Here is a 15,647-nt window from a genome sequence, read left to right as displayed (position 1 = left end):
GATTTTGAAGGGAGATATACTGTTGAAGTCAAAATTGAGGTCACCTTTTTACAAGATGTAATATTAAGTCTCTGATGTCCCTGTGTTTGTGAAGTTTTAGCTCAAAATATCCTTTTATTCTTTGACCCAAATTGTGCCGTTTTAGTGACTGTCGCTTTAAATTCAAATGAGATTGTGCTTATTTTAAATGAGGGCGGAGCTAGAAGTGCCTGTGCATCAGCATAGTGGCATATTAAAAAGATTTAAAAACGCTAATGGCGGACAGCTGCTTCTCATTCAGGGCTGTTTGTGCTAATGAGGGAGAGAGCATAGACTTAGATATTTTTTTTACCATTAGATGTTGTCTGTATTCACACACTGTTGCCACACAACTGTGATTAAACGACTTACAAAAGCCTTTTTTTTTTTTGCAGAATAGCCCCTTTAATATTTTTGCATCTAATAATTTTGATTTCAACTGTACATTTTAAAACATATTTGATATATTCCAGGGTTATTACAATTTGTTAATACTAAAAGTATGATAAGTATATAATTTGTGTCACCTAAAAAAAAATATTGTGAGTAAAAATAAATCTTTTAGACAAGTAATGTTCTGTTTTAAAACTATTTTAGTCAGGCTGTTGTAGATTGTGTTTTGTTATGAATGGGTTATATGCACAGAGGTGTTGTGCAGCCACTGAAATCTGGCGATAGATTGATACGACTATTTTCAGTTTCATAAGGGAACTTTTACAGCATCGAAAATGTAGATTTTTATTTAGTTTAACAACAAAACATCAGTAAATAGCGCTATTTCGCCTAGCCTGCTTTACTGAGGTGAAGCTGGTTTTATATTCACATTGTTTCATTTTTGAACAATGACAGCCTGTATAGCCTCCCTATATTGTTTATCATGTTACTTTGATTGTTTAGTCTGGAATAGCATGTACGTATGGCTTAGTAAGTGTAATTCCTGCACCCTACCGGCTAACCACTAAGCATAGAGTAGTCACTTTAGGACAAAGCGCGTGAGAGGGTGAGACCAGCGATCCTTGCATGCGTGTCATATTGCACATTATGACTAGTTTTGCTTGCTACACAACTGAAAACGTGCTAGATATAATATAGTTTTTCATTCGGAATTGTGGTATTATAGGTGCTTAAAGTTTTCTAACTGGCAAATGACATGATCTTCTAGTGAGTTGTCTGCTGTCATCTTTATGGTGTGCGTTCGTGATTTCAGGAGGTGTGGCTTTGGATGGCAGGGGAGGGAGATATGTTTCAAAGATATCATGCTAACGAATAGCATTTAGGCAGATCACCGACTGCACCTTTAAACAAACATCACTTAAAAAAAGTTTTTGATTTTTATATTTTTATTTATATATGTATTTATTAAATTTTATTTAATTTTTATAAAAAATTTTTAATGGATTTTATTTATTTAGTTTTTATACTTTTTTATACTCTACAAATGCTGGCATGTTGTAACCCAACTGTGGTTTGATATTCTTTTTATTCTACTTTTTAACCCCATATTTCTCAATGCAATGTTGTGTATTATAAGTATAAAAGCGCAATAAATGTTAATAATTAAATTGATGCTAATACAATATGCAGTGTGAAAAGTATTGTAATTATTTAATGTCATACTAAAATAATAATCTTCTTCAACTTAATTAGGCCTGAATCTATTATTATTGTTACATAATAATATAATATTTACTTTTCATTTTACTTATGTGAAATATATGACATTGGTACATTTATTCAGCTTTATGATACTTTCGATATACTATATATAGGTAACATCAATTTCATTATTTAATTTTTTTCCGCTTAGTCCCTTTATAAATCTGGGGTCGTCACAGCGGAATGAACCGCCAACTTATCCAGCATACGTTTTAAGCAGTGGATGCCCTTTCAGCTACAACCAACCACTGGGAAACATCCATACACTCTCATTCACACACTAAAGGTAATTTAGCTCACCCAATTCACCTGTACCACATGTTTTTGAACTTGTAGGGGAAACCGGAGCACCCGGAGGAAACCCACGTGAACGCGAGGAGAACATGCAAACTCCACACAGAAATGCCAACTGGCCCAGCTAGGGCTCGAACCAGTGATCTTCTTGCTGTGAGGTGATTGTGCTACCCACTGCACCACTGTGCTGCCCCGTAACATCAATTTGTTTATTAATATCAATGTACTGATACAGCTTATTTAATGAATAATATGATAATGATTGGTCCATCTATATATTTTTAACAATAACACTATGAAATAGTTTTGTTATTTAAACACACATATCAAATCTATCTGTTGTGATTCGCTGTGCCATCTCTCTTACCCTGACAGGTTTGAGGAAATCCAGATTGGACTTGAAGTGACTCTCGGCCTGGTCCAGCCAGTTTTTGGGAGACCTGCAGATCATGTCCTGAGTGAATCTGGCCACACTTGTGTCCGGGATGGTCACAAAATCCTCAAGTTTGATTGAGCTGCACATGTCTCTGAGATGGACGCCAAAACCTTTGATCAGCACCTGCGGGAGCACCGGTGATAAGCATGGTTAAGCAGTAAGAGCAGATAACTAGGTGTTCACAAAGGCTTTTTGGAGACTGAAGGACTGAGCTATTCACATGACCCATGAGTTCATTATCTGGAGAGCCACTTAGGCTGGATGCCCTGAATACACATTGTGAGGTACATTAAGGTAAAACTAGGCTGCCTATGGGCTGTAGATTGTGTAACGGCCTAAGGGCACATCACACAGCTAACAGCTGTTGATGCACAAACAAAAGTTGAGATGCATGCTGCTTTCTTCTCTTTAACTTTAATTCCTAGGGGTAATTTAGCAGCATGTGTGGGGGCGAACTATCAAAGCCAACCGACAAATGGTGTATGTACTGTAATTACTGTAAGGGCCTACTCACACTATGCCATCCGTACCGTGCCCAGGCCCGTTTCCCGGATCGTTTGAGAAGTGTGAGTGCGCTGAATCGGGCTCAAGCATGGTTCACTTGGCCGGCCCTGGCCCGGTTGGAAGAGGTGTGCCTGATCGCGGATCACTTGGGCTTTGGCACGGTACACTTGTGTGTGAGTGCAAAACGCGCCAAAGCCCGAAACTGAAAGCAATACGTGACTTTTGAGGGGTTGTTTCATATGGATTTATTAATCATTCTTACTGTTCAGTGATCGCAAACTGCCGTAGTTTATTAAAGACGCAAACTCCTCACAGCACGCCAGCTGCGCGCCTTCAGCAGACCTCCTCATTCCTGCAGCACCAGAGCTTTATGATTGTTTATGAGCGCCAAAAGTGGCGGATCTGTCCGGCGAAATATTTGACTGCATGTCACTGCATAACAAACGACTGAAACGATATAACTAGAGAAATCTCCACTGTGCTACTGGGTGACAGCGTATGGCAAGCCGTTTTAGCATTTAAACCTTGTTCTGACTATCCATAAATATATTTAGAGAGATCTCTAATTATATTTTGACTAGCCATAATTATAATTCGACTAGTCAGATTGGAGATATCTGCAAATATATTATGACTGACTAGTCATATTCCTCCATTGACTTCCATTGAAAAATATTTGCAGATATCTGTAAATGAGTTTTGATTAGTCACAATTGTAATTAGAGATATCTCCAAATGAATTTTGACTAGTCAAAAATCCAATTTAAGATATCTACAACTGTAATTCGACTATTAGTAAATTAATTAGAGATATCTTCAAATATATTTGTAAATATATCTAAATATGACGAATTAAAGATATCTCCAAATGTATTATGACTAGTAAAAACTCAGTTAGAGATATCTCTAATTACAATTGTGACTAATCAAAACTCATTTACAGATATCTGCAAATATTTTTCAATGGAAGTCAATGGAGGAATATGACTAGTCATAATATATTTGCAGATATCTCCAATCTGATTTCGTACTAGTACAATTGTAATTGCAGATATCTCTAATTGTCATTCTGAGTAGTGGAATTATAGTTATGACTAGTCAAAATATAATTAGAGATATCTCTAAATATATTTATGGAGTCAGAACAAAGATTTAAATGCTAAAAAGGCTTGCCATAGAGAGCGCTTCTCACTGAAGAGAGCAGCAGCGATGACGTAAGCGTGCCGAGGCCCGATATGGTGTGAGCGCGGGCCGTCGGGGGAGACGGGAGGGGGTCAAGCGTGCTTTGGCCAGGTTCGAGGCAACTGTACCTAGTGTGAGTACGGCCTAAATGTGAGGTTTGGGTCTTTGTTTGAGAGTTGAATTGGGGCTTAGGGGAACTTTAAAGCTTTGTTTAGGCTGTCAGAACAAATCAGGACAACATTTTTGTGCACATCCGATCAAAAAGGATTAAGGCAGTTCTGAAGTCAAAAGGGGGACCAACCCGGTACTAGTAGTAGGTGTACCTAATAAAGTGGCCGGTGAGTGTATACATGTATACATCTAGAGTTTGCTTGTTTCGACACGTTATTTAAAATGTTCGGCTAAAAAATAACTGAATTTAAATTTGACTGGGTCAAGTAAAAAAAATCATCTGCCCTTTACAAAATTTAATTCATAATAGTCCTAAAAAGGTCTTGAAAAGTCTTAAATGTGACCTGCAGAAACCCTGTCTATGGCTATAAATCCATATTTCCAACATTCTGTCACCTTCCTAAAGTTTGTTAGGGGAAACACAAGCACGTTTATGCAAATCAACTCTCATAGGCACCATTAATGTTTCCATACGGTGCATTTCCTTTCTCACCTTTTCAAGATTCACATCAGCGTCCAGAATATTCGTAACATAATTCTCTGTAAATGAGGCGTTTTGTAGGAGGAAGGTAGAGAGGGTCTCGTCTTCATGCAGGAAGTCCTTCAGCTTGAATCCTGGGGACAAACATATTGCTTTAGTGTAAGTGTGTGTGTGTTAAGGAGTGCTTTACAAATCCACCATACAATGGCTGCAGTTATCAGTTTTCAGCAAATTGACCAAACTTTCAATTTCAGCAGACCCACCCCTGCATTTTAGGATTAATTTTGTTTTTTTGGAAATGCAGCCCGCTCTTCATTAATTTACATTTGGTTTGCATTCTTACAAAACCTCAAACCTTTTGTTCCCCGTGCATGCGCTCACTTGCTGAAATTGAGCGCTGTTCATTCAGGTGTGGAGCCTTTGAGAGTGTTAACTACACGCTGGTGCGCTCTCCTTAAATTTCATTCCTCTTTTCAAAGTTCAAGCGCATGTCTGAGCAGGCCAGCTAGAGCGGTTCTCCTGGGCGTGGAGAGAAACGGCGACTGATTCATTGTGCGGTTCCACAAACAATACGCAGGGAGTCTAGCTGCCTAAATGTTCTGGAGTCTACAAAAGGGATTTGCCGTGGCCCACACAAATCCCAGAATCAAATATGACTGACTTGCGCAAGATTCCCCTTCCTTCCGTAGATTTATGAATTACACTGTCTTTTTTGTCAACCAAATATTTTTTAGCATTATTTCCATTTATTTTCATTCAGCATAGACCCTTTTTTTATCATTGGAGAATGAACCGTCAATCAGGGGTGCAACTGCAAATTTACTGTGCGGGATCAAGTTTTGCCCCCAAAGTATTTCCATCAACAAATTGAGGATATTTTTTAATGTGCTTCAAACAAATACCTTTCACAGTTCTAAACACAACCGAAATAATATTAAGTAGTAAATGTATAATTACACTAAGCATGTTAAGTGACAAAGACGTACATCTTGTCCCACCCCAAATTTCTTCTCAATTTCATTTTCCCCACTAAATGATTATAGCACCTTGACATGCCTTGTTTTTGTACTTTTTGGACAACATTTGTTAACACAAAATGATAGATATGGGAGTCCTAAAGAGAAAAAGAACTTGAAAATTCAATCACTTCTCACATGCTTACTGTGAGAGGTGTAAGGTCTGTTTTTGCATGAACAATTGACCGAAACTGCTATTATACCTCTCAAATAGTGAAATAAAAAAATGTAAAATGATTAGTGTAAAAAATAAGCAGAAACCAACTGCCTGAAATGTAAAATTTTATTAAAAAAATTTTATGGCCAAACTTTTTTGGAACTAAAATTAAAAAAAAATTACCAAAAAAATAAAAAATAAATAAAAATAAATAAATAAATACCAAAAGGCCTGATGTTTCAATATAATACATAATACATTTATAAAAACATGTATATGGTATAAAATGGATCTTGATAGAAGGATTAATTAACATTTCAGTTTTTTAAAAAATTCGAACATTCTGACTATTTATTTATGTGTGAGTTCTAAGAAATGTTCATCAAATGGTCAATCAAATGATTGACGGAGGGGAAGGGGTGGTATGATTTTTTTTAATTTAATAAAGTACAATATTATACTCCTATAAAATGCAAAATAAACATTAATATTTATTTAATGTTTGTGTGGCCCTCCATGTGTGACGCCTCTATGCGCTGCATGTAGTGCATAGCCCCTTTTTGCTCCTCTGCCGCCAATAATTCTAGTGTACGTTTTATGCAGCCGATGCCCTTCCAGCTGCAAACCAGGACTGGGAAACACACATACACTCTCGCATTCATACACAATGGGCAATTTTTTGTTCACCCAATTCACCTAAACAGTAGTGTTTGTGTGTGAATGGGAGTGTATGGGTGTTTTCCAGTGATGGGTAGCAACTGGAAGTGCATCCACTTTGTAAAACATATGCTGGATAAGTTGGCGGTTTATTTTGCTGTAGCGACCCCTGATAAATAAGAGGACTAAGCCGGGGAAAAAATAATTGAATGAAAGAATTCACCTATAGCGCATGTGTTTGGACTGTGGGGGAAACCGGAGCACCTGGAGGAAACCCAAGTGATCACAGAGAGAACATGCAAACTCCACACAGATCTATGAATTAAGCATCTATGCCTTTTTTGTTTTGAGCATTATAAACTTTAAATGATGGATCGCAAGCCCTTCCTTTCAAAGATAAATTAACTGTGAATGTAGAACAAATTATTTAGCAACTGTTACTGTTTTAGTTTAGGAAGGTCATTTTTGAGAAGTGACACCGGTACAGTGAAAGAGGGAGAGAAGGACATATAGTCGCAAGAAACTTTTTGCAGAAATCTTAAATCGGACGGTGGCTCAGTGGTAAGTACTGGCCCCTTGCTACTAGCATGTTCTCCCCGTGTTGGTGTGGGTTTCCTCCAGGTGCTCCAGTTATTTGTTTACAGAAGATTCAATAAATATAATAATATAATTTAAGTTATATCTTAAAAAAATATTTAATAAAAATTAAATATATAAAAAAAAATTGTTCACTAATCCTAATTGAGTTAAAATGGGCGAGGCAGTGGCGCAGTAGGTAGTGCTGTCGCCTCACAGCAAGAAGGTCGCTGGGTCACTGGTTCGAACCTCGGCTCAGTTGGTGTTTCTGTGTGGAGTTTGCATGTTCTCCCTGCCTTCGCGTGGGTTTCCTCCAGGTGCTCCGGTTTCCTCCACAGTCCAAAGACATGCAGTACAGGTGAATTGGGTAGGCTAAATTGTCCGTAGTGTATGAGTGTGTGTGTGAATGTGTGTGTGGATGTTTCCCAGAGATGGGTTGCGGCTGGAAGGGCATCCACTGCGTAAAAACTTGCTGGATAAGTTGGTGGTTCATTCCGCTGTGGCGACCCCGGATTAATAAAGGGACTAAGCTGACAAGAAAATGAATGAATGAATGATTTAAAATGTTCAATTAATCGAGATTTAGATTTTACGCCAAATCGTCCAGTCCTAGTAGGTGTCCATAAGTTGGGTGCTGGCTAACAGGTTAGAAGAACTGAATACTTTAATTTAGCAAGGATTCAATAACCTGATCAAAGTGATAACAATAACTCTTACAATAACTGTAAGTGATGTCCATTGCATATTTCACTACTGACCCTCAATACATTGTATTGCCCATAAAAATGTGCACCCTGACCTGATGCAGAAGACAGTGGTTCTCAATCTCCGCCTCTTTGCCCTTTTTTGGTAACCCACGGTCGGTGCGATGATGTTCGAACAAATTGGCAATGATTGACCACGCCCACTTGTAGCTTCATTTGCACTTTTCAGAAACCTATGGGTGACGTCATGGATACTATGTCTATATTTTTATAGTCTATAGCTGCTTCCCAAATGGCACACTATACACTATGCACTCATGCACTATGTACTTATGCACTTACACACTCAACAGGATAGTGTATTCAATTCAATTCAATTCAGCTTTATTTGTATAGCGCTTTTACAATGTAGATTGTGTCAAAGCAGCTTCACATAAATGGTTATAGTAACTGGATCAGGGTAGTTCAGTGTTTAGTGTTTAAGTTCAGTTCAGTTTAGCTCAGTTCAGTGTGGTTTGAAGTCATTACTGAGAGTTCAAACACTGAAGAGCAAATTCATCGATGAGTAGCTTTTCAGATCCCGAACCATGCAAGCCAGTGGCGATAGAGGAGAGGGAAAAAAACTTCACCAATAGGAGAGTGAAGAAAAAAAACCTTGAAAGAACCAGACTCAGTTCGGCACGACCATTTTAATTTCTCCGCTGGCCAAAAGTCTTGTGCAGAGCTGCAGTCTCAGCGGTGGAGGCTGGAGGCTGGCCTCAGCGAAGATTCGTGAGCGAAGACACTACATATATGTATATAGTGTCGTCCAAAATGGCACACTAATGTTTTTTTTACTAAGCGGAAATTCAAACCGTTTCCCTAATCATGTTTGACGGTTGCCAAATCAGTAAAATAAACGACCGAATTATCAAATAATACCTGCCGTGAGTATAACCGCATTCATCATCGGGAGGCGCTATAATCACTCTCATAGGAGAATTTTGCTTTCACCATCTAAAATAAATAAAGTTATCCAACGTGTGTGCCCGATAGCTCTGCCCCTTCCTCTACGTGAGCAAACCTGCAGTCGTTGAGTGCGTGAAGTGTCCAACATTACACACTTCATTTTAGCGGCTGAATGAGTGCATCATCCGGGTAATTAAAGTGCACTTAATATTTTTAGAGTTTTCAGTGTAAACACACTACTTACACTATATATACTACAAAATGGCGTAGAATAGTGCATAAGTATGCGATACGGGACGCAGCTAATGCTTTATTCGTGTGTAACATGGGGTTGTTCATTCATAAGTGACTCTGTGTCGCACTGAGCGTTCCTGCAAATGTGATGCACAATTTCTGCTTTTGATGTCGTCTTTCTTTTTTGCTAGTCAGTAGCTCCCCCACCTCCAACACAAATGCCTACAGTCATACCTGGTGTGTTTAGTCACAAGTGTAGCCACACAAGTGTAGCAACACCTGGCTAGCTATAACAACTACCTGTGATAACCCTCACTCAAGCAGGCCAGCTGGCTCCATATTTTCCTTCTGGGCTGTTTTGGGGACACAAAGGCTGGAAGTGTGTCCATTTCTAGGGACGGACAAAACCCCCAGGAGGTGGCAGATTCCTGGACTTTTCAACCACTTCCCTACTAATCATTCTTTTGAAAAGAGCTTAAGCGGGGGGAGAAATAAGGGGTCTAACAAACATTGTGTGTGTGTGTGTGTGTGTGTGTGTAGTCATGGCCGATTACATCTGTTAGGTCTTTTTCAGACAGGACATGTATATGCAAGCTCAACATGACAAGTTCAAGTTAAGAACACACATGCAAATAGAACAACACTAACAAACCAGCCTGATTTCGAAAACGCAACTATTTTGTCAGTTTAGTGGCTAATTCATACAAATTTGTACAAGTTCAGTTGTAAGAAAATGTTTCATGTTCTTCCTGTGTTCGCTTGGGTTTCCTCCGGGTGCTCCGGTTTCCCCCATAGTCATGCGCTAGGTGAATTGGGTAGGCTAAACAGTCCATAGTGAATGAGTGTGTATGGATGTTTCCCAGAGATGGGTTGCAGCAGAAAGGGCATCCGCTGCGTAAAAAAATATGCTGGATAAGTTGGTGGTTCATTCCGCTGTGGCGACCCCTGATGAATAAACTGGTTTCTAATCAGGAAGCAGCCGGTTTGTAATGTTTTTATGACCCCCGACACATTTCTTGAGGTGCGTTCCTGTATGTTCATGTGCTGTCAAACTGACCAAGATGTTTTCTTAATTCTTAAGTGTTTTTTTTGTATGCGTTTTAAAACTCTCAGTGCATTTGAACTCTCTTGGCCACCTAAGGACATTGAATGAACAACAAGTATCACAGCTTATGAATACGCGAGAAAGCAAGCCAATGAAAAAGAAGTGGATGACAACTATGATTTCAGTTGTAATCCATATGTTTTGGTACAACATAAGTAAATAAGAGTGCAAGCACATTATTTCTGTGAGCTTTTTCAGAAAACATTCTATAGTGAGCATGTTCAGTCAGTAGACTTTGAGGTATTTTGTGGTTGTTTGAATGCATTCCTGGGCTCACAGAGGCTACATTCAAATAATAATGAATATACAAAACTGAAAAAACAGTAATATTATGAAACACGTAAAATAAAATAAGAAAAATAAGAAAAAATAAGAAAAAAAATTCTCTGATATAGATTAGACTTGAAAATTTAAGAAAATGTCATTTATTCCTGTGAAGCTAAATTCAGCATCTTTACACCAGCCTTTAGAGTCAGGTGACATTTAAAGGGTCAGTTCACCCAAAAATGAAAATTCTTCCATTGTTTACTCATGTTCAACTTGTTTCAAACCTGTTTGAATTTCTTTCTTCTGTTTAACACAGGAGTGAAGTATGCTGGAAAAAAGTAGCCATTGGCTTCCATAGTATTTTTGGTTCCTTCAATGGATGTCAATGGCTGCTTTTTCCAGCAATCTTCAGAAATTCTAAAAGTTTAAAACCTCTTTAGTGGGAATAAATAGTAAGAAAATTTACATTTTGGGGTGAACTATCCTTTATTGCTCATGAAACCTTGCTTATTTTTAAGTCTAGATAACTTGTTAGGGCTTGTGCTCTTGTTCTTTTGGCTACTAGTACAAGAATTGGCCTCATGTTTTGGGGCGTGACTGCTTTTAATGCACTTTTTCACCCATTATGATGCTAATGCTAATTTTCTGTTTGAAGCTCTGTGTATATATATAATAGATTGATTTATACACTAACCGGCCACTTTATTAGGTACACCTGTCCAGCTGTTCGTTAACGCAAATTTCTAATCAGCCAATCACATGGCAGCAGCTTAATGCATTTGGGCATGTAGACATGGTCAAGACGGTCTGATGCAGTTCAAACTGAGCATCAGAATGGGGATGGAGAGTGATTTAAGTGACTTTGAACGTGGCATGGTTGTTGGTGCCAGATGGGCTGGTCTGAGTATTTCAGAAACTGCTGATCTACTGGCATTTTTATGCACAACCATCTCTAGGGTTTGCTGAGAATGGTCAGAAAATGACAAAATATCCAGTGAGCGGCAGCTCTGTGGGCAATCATCTCAGACTGGTTTCTTGAACATGGCAATGAGTTCACTGTACTCCAATGGCCTCCACAGTCACCAGAACTCAATCCAATAGAGCACATTTGGTATGTGGTGGAACGGGAGATTCGCATCATGGATGTGTAGCCGACAAATCTGCAGCAACTGCAAGATGCTATCATGTCAATGTGGAGCAAATCTCTGAGGAACTTTCCAGTACCTCGTTTAATCTATTTCACGAAGGATTAAGGCAGTTCTGAAGTACGAGTCCAACCCAGTACTAGTAATGTGTACCTAATAAAGTGGCCGGTGGGTGTATATATGATCTAGGTGTGAATGGGTTTAAGCAACAACTAAACTAAACCCAGTGAACTCCACTCTTTCATGTCTGTTTTCATTAGTTGTAATCAAAAGAGTAGAATACGAATGAGATCGCAGCATGCGGATGCCGATAAGCCCCACAATGACTGGTTGGTGAGTTCAAAGCATTCCTATTGTCACGCACGACGCCGCAAGACACAATAATGAAGCTTTAATTTGAGCAGGTGGGCTGACATAACCCTTTCCCTCAAGACTTTTTCTCAATTTAGGTATTTATGACAAGTTGTTTCCGCCATGGAATATATAATTGCAGTTTTTTTATGAATATTTTTTTATTTCTCTTTCACAATTTTAGAGTTTGCAAATTTTGCTTCTTACATCTGACTTTTTTTCTTTTTTCAGAAATGCATCAGTCGCACTTTTCAATAAGGTTTCATTAGTTAATGAATTCACACACATAAACTAATTATGAACAATACTTGTACAGCATTTATTAAGCATTATTAAGCTACTTGTTAAGCATTATTAAAATCCAACAACTCCTGGTTGTTAATATTAGTTAATGCACCGTGTCTTAACGTGAACCAACAATTAACAACTGTATTTTCAATAACTAATGTTAATTAACATGAGCAAATACTGTAATCATTGTATTGTTCATTGTTTGTTCATGTTAGTAAGTACATAAAATAACATGACCTAATACAACCTTATTGTAAAGAGTTACCAGCATATCTCATTCTGTAGAAAATGTTGATTTATATTTTGAGCGATATAAAATCTAATTTGTAAAAATACAATTAAGTCAGAATTGTAAAAAATAAATAAATAAATAAATAAATAAATAAATAAATAAATAAAAATTAAAGATATATTTTTATTTTATTTTTTTTCCCCCAATTTATGTTTAACAGTATGTCTGAAAATATTTTTTTTCTTCTGGAGAAAGTCTTATTTCTTTTATTTCAGCTAGAATAAAAGCAGTTTTAAATCTTTTAAAACCTATTTTAAGGTAAAAATTATTAGCCCCTTTAAGCTATTTTTTTTCTATAGTCCACAGAACAAACCATCATTACACAATGGCTTTCCTTATCACCCTAACCTCCCTAATTAACCTAATTAACTTAGTTAAGCCTTTAAATTTCACTATAAGCTGTATAGAAGTGTCTTGAAAAATATCAAATATTATTTACTGTCATCATGACAAAGATAAAATAAATCAGTTATTAGAAATGAGTTATTAAAACTATTATGTTTAGAAATGTGTTGAAAAAAATCTTCTCTGTTAGGCAGAAACGCATACCGCAGCTAAATGTTTACACACTTGACTACATTACAAATGATGTGGATGATAAGTATTGTGAACAACTTTTATTACAACATATGGAGGAACACTTTCACATGTCGAAATGTACATTATATGTGTGTGTGCTGGCGCTATTCGCCTGCCTCACGTGCACACGTGTCAAGCAACTGAAGCAGAGCTTGAAGGTAAACAAACAGCGGTTTATCATGAGCATTTTATCGTAATTATTTACACAGCTGACATTAAAAAGGATCATAGAAATGTTATCTGACTAGTATCTAGCAACTAAATGTGTCTGGAAAAATATTCAAAGGCTTTTATTTTCAGAAACCGCACAGGTGTACATGCGTCTGAGTGTTCTGCTTGGCTAAAGTAGACGTCTCATGTCAGCGCTTTCTAGATGTGAACCCGCTCTTTACGGCAATCTTCCTTCTGTGTTCACACAGTGCAGCATTCTAGCAAATTATCAGTAATGTTACAAATTAGCCGGCAGCTAGTTCTTTGCAATTTTCACATGGTCGCCCGCTGACGCTAAGCAGGGCTGTGCCTGGTCAGTACCTGGATGGGAGACCACATGGGAAAGCTAGGTTGCTGCCGGAAGTGGTGTTAGTGAGGCTAGCAGGGGGCGCCCAACCCGTGGTCTGTGTGGGTCCTAATGCCCCAGTATAGTGACAGAGACTCTATACTGCTCAGTGAGCGCCGTCTTTTGGATGAGATGTTAAAAAGAGGTCCTGATTCTCTGTGGTCATTAAAAATCCCATAATGTCCTTTAAAAAAAAGTAGGGGTTTAACCCCGGCATCCTGGCCAAATTTGCCCACTGGCCCCTTTCCATCATGGCCTCCTAATCATCCCCATATCACAATTGGCTTCATCACTCTGTCTCTTCTCCACCTTGTGGTGTGCGGTCTGGCTCAAAATTGCTGCCGTCGCGTCCAGGTGGATATTGCACACTGGTGGTGGATAAGGAGATTCTCCCCTATGTGTAAATGGCACTGAGTACCCAGAAAAGCACTATATAAATGTAAGGAATTATCATTATTATTATTATTATTATTATTATTTATTCATTTTCTTGTCGGCTTAGTCCCTTGATTAATCCGGGGTCGCCACAGCGGAATGAACCGCCAAATTATCCAGCCAGTTTTTACGCAGCGGATGCCCTTCCAGCTGCAACCCATCTCTGGGAAACATCCACACACACACACTCATACACTATGGACAATTTAGCCTACCCAATTCACCTGTACCGCATGTCTTTGGATTGTGGGGGAAACTGGAGCACCCGGAGGAAACCCATGCGAAGGCAGGGAGAACATGCAAACTCCACACAGAAAAACCAACTGAGCCGAGGTTCGAACCAGCGACCTTCTTGCTGTGAGGTGACAGCACTACCTACTACGCCACTGCCTCGCCCCTATTATTATTATTATTATTATTATTATTATTATTATTATTATTATTATTATTATTATTATTATTATTATTATTATTATTATTATTATTATTATTAACTTCTCTTACTGAAAAATAGCCCAAATGAATTTACCAGTATTTCCATAAAGGACCTGTTCACACATACAGACCTTCTTTTGTGACAAACAGAGGTTTCAAAAGGTTTGAAATCACTTGAGGCTAAATAAATAGTGAGTAAATTTCATTTTTCGATGTGCTATCCCTTTAAAAAACTGAATGCATTTTGCTTTTAGTTTTCCTGTACAACTATAATAATCATCTACTTACTAAACTCATCGTCACACACTGTTGTATTACAGTTTAATGCGTTCTCTAAACGGTTACTCCAGACAATCTGTAGTGGTGTCTGTGGACCGTCTCCTCCATTAGGGAGTGAAATGCGATTAAAGCTCCCTTAGCGTGAGAAGAGAAGTGTCTGTGAACAGGAATAGACAATTCACGCCGCTTACCAAGCGAATAGGGCAGGTAATGCTAGAGGACTGGATTCTGGGATGCATGTGCGTATTTACACCCACGCAAGCCTTAAAAACCAAACTTGTTGTGGCTTGTATGAAAGACTTGATCCTTCATTCATCCACCCATTCCTTCTCTTGACTCCCAGTGGAAAAATGTCCCTATTTAAACAGTTCCTCAAAGGCTGACGGGCATCGATCATTCATTTATATGTTTACAAGGATTACCTATCATTCAAATGACTCACTTTATAGTACGAAAAGGGTGAGAGTTTACTGAGGACATTTCAGGCTAGGAATATTAACATATTTCAGACCACAGATAAAAACATGCCATTGCAAACCAGTGTTGGGCACGTTCCTTTAAAAGAGTAATTAGTTATAGTCAGTGGTGTGTACAGTGTACAGTAGTGTACAGTAACTAATTACAAATACTCAAATTATTGTAATTGAGTTTTTTTTTCTCAGGAATTGTAATTTAGTAAGTAGTTTTAAAAATGTGTTCTTTTACTTTCCTTTGAGTGCATGTTTAGTGCAGTGATCAGTACTTTTACTCAACTACTTTTCTTCAACCTGCAATCACTACTTTATTTTTTCTTGTTTATGGTGAGCAGAAAAATCAGTCCTGTGATTCCTGTCCAATCAAATCTCACATAGAAGGTAAATCGCCTCATAATGAACTAC

General features: G+C 38.1%; 1 protein-coding gene across 2 annotated transcripts in view; it reads right to left on the bottom strand.

Moving 5' to 3' along the window:
* abca1b (ATP-binding cassette, sub-family A (ABC1), member 1B) overlaps positions 1-15,647 on the bottom strand; it is a 95,188-nt gene that overhangs the window by 54,197 nt on the left and 25,344 nt on the right. For both annotated transcript variants that reach the window (XM_005173080.6, NM_001114586.2), the window contains 2 exons: positions 4,755-4,876; positions 2,336-2,527 (listed from right to left, as the gene is read on the bottom strand). In XM_005173080.6, coding sequence (XP_005173137.1) covers positions 2,336-2,527; positions 4,755-4,876 — 314 coding nt within the window. The remainder of the gene's footprint in view (positions 1-2,335; positions 2,528-4,754; positions 4,877-15,647) is intronic.

Source organism: Danio rerio, chromosome 14 (assembly GCF_049306965.1).
Source record: "Danio rerio strain Tuebingen ecotype United States chromosome 14, GRCz12tu, whole genome shotgun sequence".
Classification (NCBI taxonomy): domain Eukaryota; kingdom Metazoa; phylum Chordata; class Actinopteri; order Cypriniformes; family Danionidae; genus Danio; species Danio rerio.
The sequence above is the reverse complement of the archived record's forward strand: the minus strand, read 5'-3'. Positions and strand labels throughout refer to the sequence as shown.